This window comes from Empidonax traillii, unplaced genomic scaffold, assembly GCF_003031625.1.
Source record: "Empidonax traillii isolate 1590-97213 ecotype Southwest subspecies unplaced genomic scaffold, ASM303162v1 scaffold6282:size11420, whole genome shotgun sequence".
Lineage (NCBI taxonomy): Eukaryota > Metazoa > Chordata > Aves > Passeriformes > Tyrannidae > Empidonax > Empidonax traillii.
The window spans coordinates 5,056-6,266 of NW_020961475.1; the positions used below are offsets into that span (position 1 = coordinate 5,056).

General features: G+C 57.2%; 1 protein-coding gene across 1 annotated transcript in view; it reads right to left on the minus strand.

Moving 5' to 3' along the window:
- Positions 1–402: 402 nt before the first annotated feature.
- LOC114073386 (keratin, type II cytoskeletal 3-like) overlaps positions 403–1,211 on the minus strand; it is a gene marked incomplete at its 5' end in the record, with an annotated part of 5,957 nt that continues 5,148 nt past the window's right edge. Inside the window, 2 exons of the mRNA XM_027911146.1 lie at positions 403–734; positions 833–867. Coding sequence (XP_027766947.1) covers positions 403–734; positions 833–867 — 367 coding nt within the window. The remainder of the gene's footprint in view (positions 735–832; positions 868–1,211) is intronic.

Here is a 1,211-nt window from a genome sequence, read left to right on the forward strand (position 1 = left end):
TGAATGTTCTCTGCGGTTTATTGGGAACGGCAACGACATCCCGGGTGGGGTGGGGGGAGAGCGGGACAAACACGCGGAGGGTGGGACACGGACACGGGGACCGAGCGAGTTTTATACACGAGAAATGCCCGAGGCAGCGAGGCGTGGGGGGGTGGTGGGTGGGGAGCGCGGGGACCCCTCGTGCCGGGCAGCCCCCCCGTACCGCGACCCCGCCGGCATCGCCCCCCACGCCCCGCGTGGCACCGCGGGCCGGGCCGAGCCGGGCGCGGGTGGGGGGGGGGGGCGCGGCTCGTCCCACGGAGGGGCTGCGAGTGGGGAGGCTGGGGCTGCTGCCGGCGGGAGGGACGAGGAGCTGCTGCTGTTGGAGCTGCTGCTGGAGCTGCTGGTGCTGCTCGGCGGGGCTCAGAACCGCACCCCCGAGGACTTCACCGAGGTGGTGACGCATCTCCGCACCGAGGACGAGCCCCCGCCGGAGCCGCACATCCTCCCGCTGCCCGACGAGAAGCCCCCGCCGTGCATCATCCCCCCGCCCATCCCGCTGCCCCCTCCGAATCCTCCTCCTCCCATCCCGCAGCTGCCGCCGCCGAATCCTCCTCCTGCCATCCCGCTGCCTCCGAATCCTCCTCCCATCCCGCAGCTGCCCCCGAATCCTCCTCCTCCCATCCCGCTGCCGCCGAATCCTCCTCCCATCCCGCCGCCTCTGCCTCCGGAGATGCTGGTCCTGCCCACCACGGCTGCAAGAGAAGCAGAAGCGCAGGTTCCTCACCCGCTCTCCCCCCAAAAAAAACGACCCCCCAAACCTCCCCAAACCCCCCGGAGGGGAAATACTCACAGACGTTGACGTTGGACATGCTGTCGTTGCAGAGCCTGCCGGGGGAAAAAAAACAAAAACAAAAACAAAAACAGGAGCGGGTGAATCCTCTGGAAAGCGTCCGGTTCTTCAGCTGAGAATTTCCCTTCCCCTCTACGTGTTTATCTTCCCTATTCATATTTTTTAAAATATTTATATAAAATATATATTCCCTATATATATATATTCCCTCTCTCTATATATATATTATATATATTATATATATTATATATATTATATATAATATATATATTATATATATTATATATATAAAATATATATTCCCTAAATATATTTATTTATATTTCCTGTTTCGGGATTTCCCGGGTGTTCTTTATTAAAAAAAAAAAAAAAAAAAAAA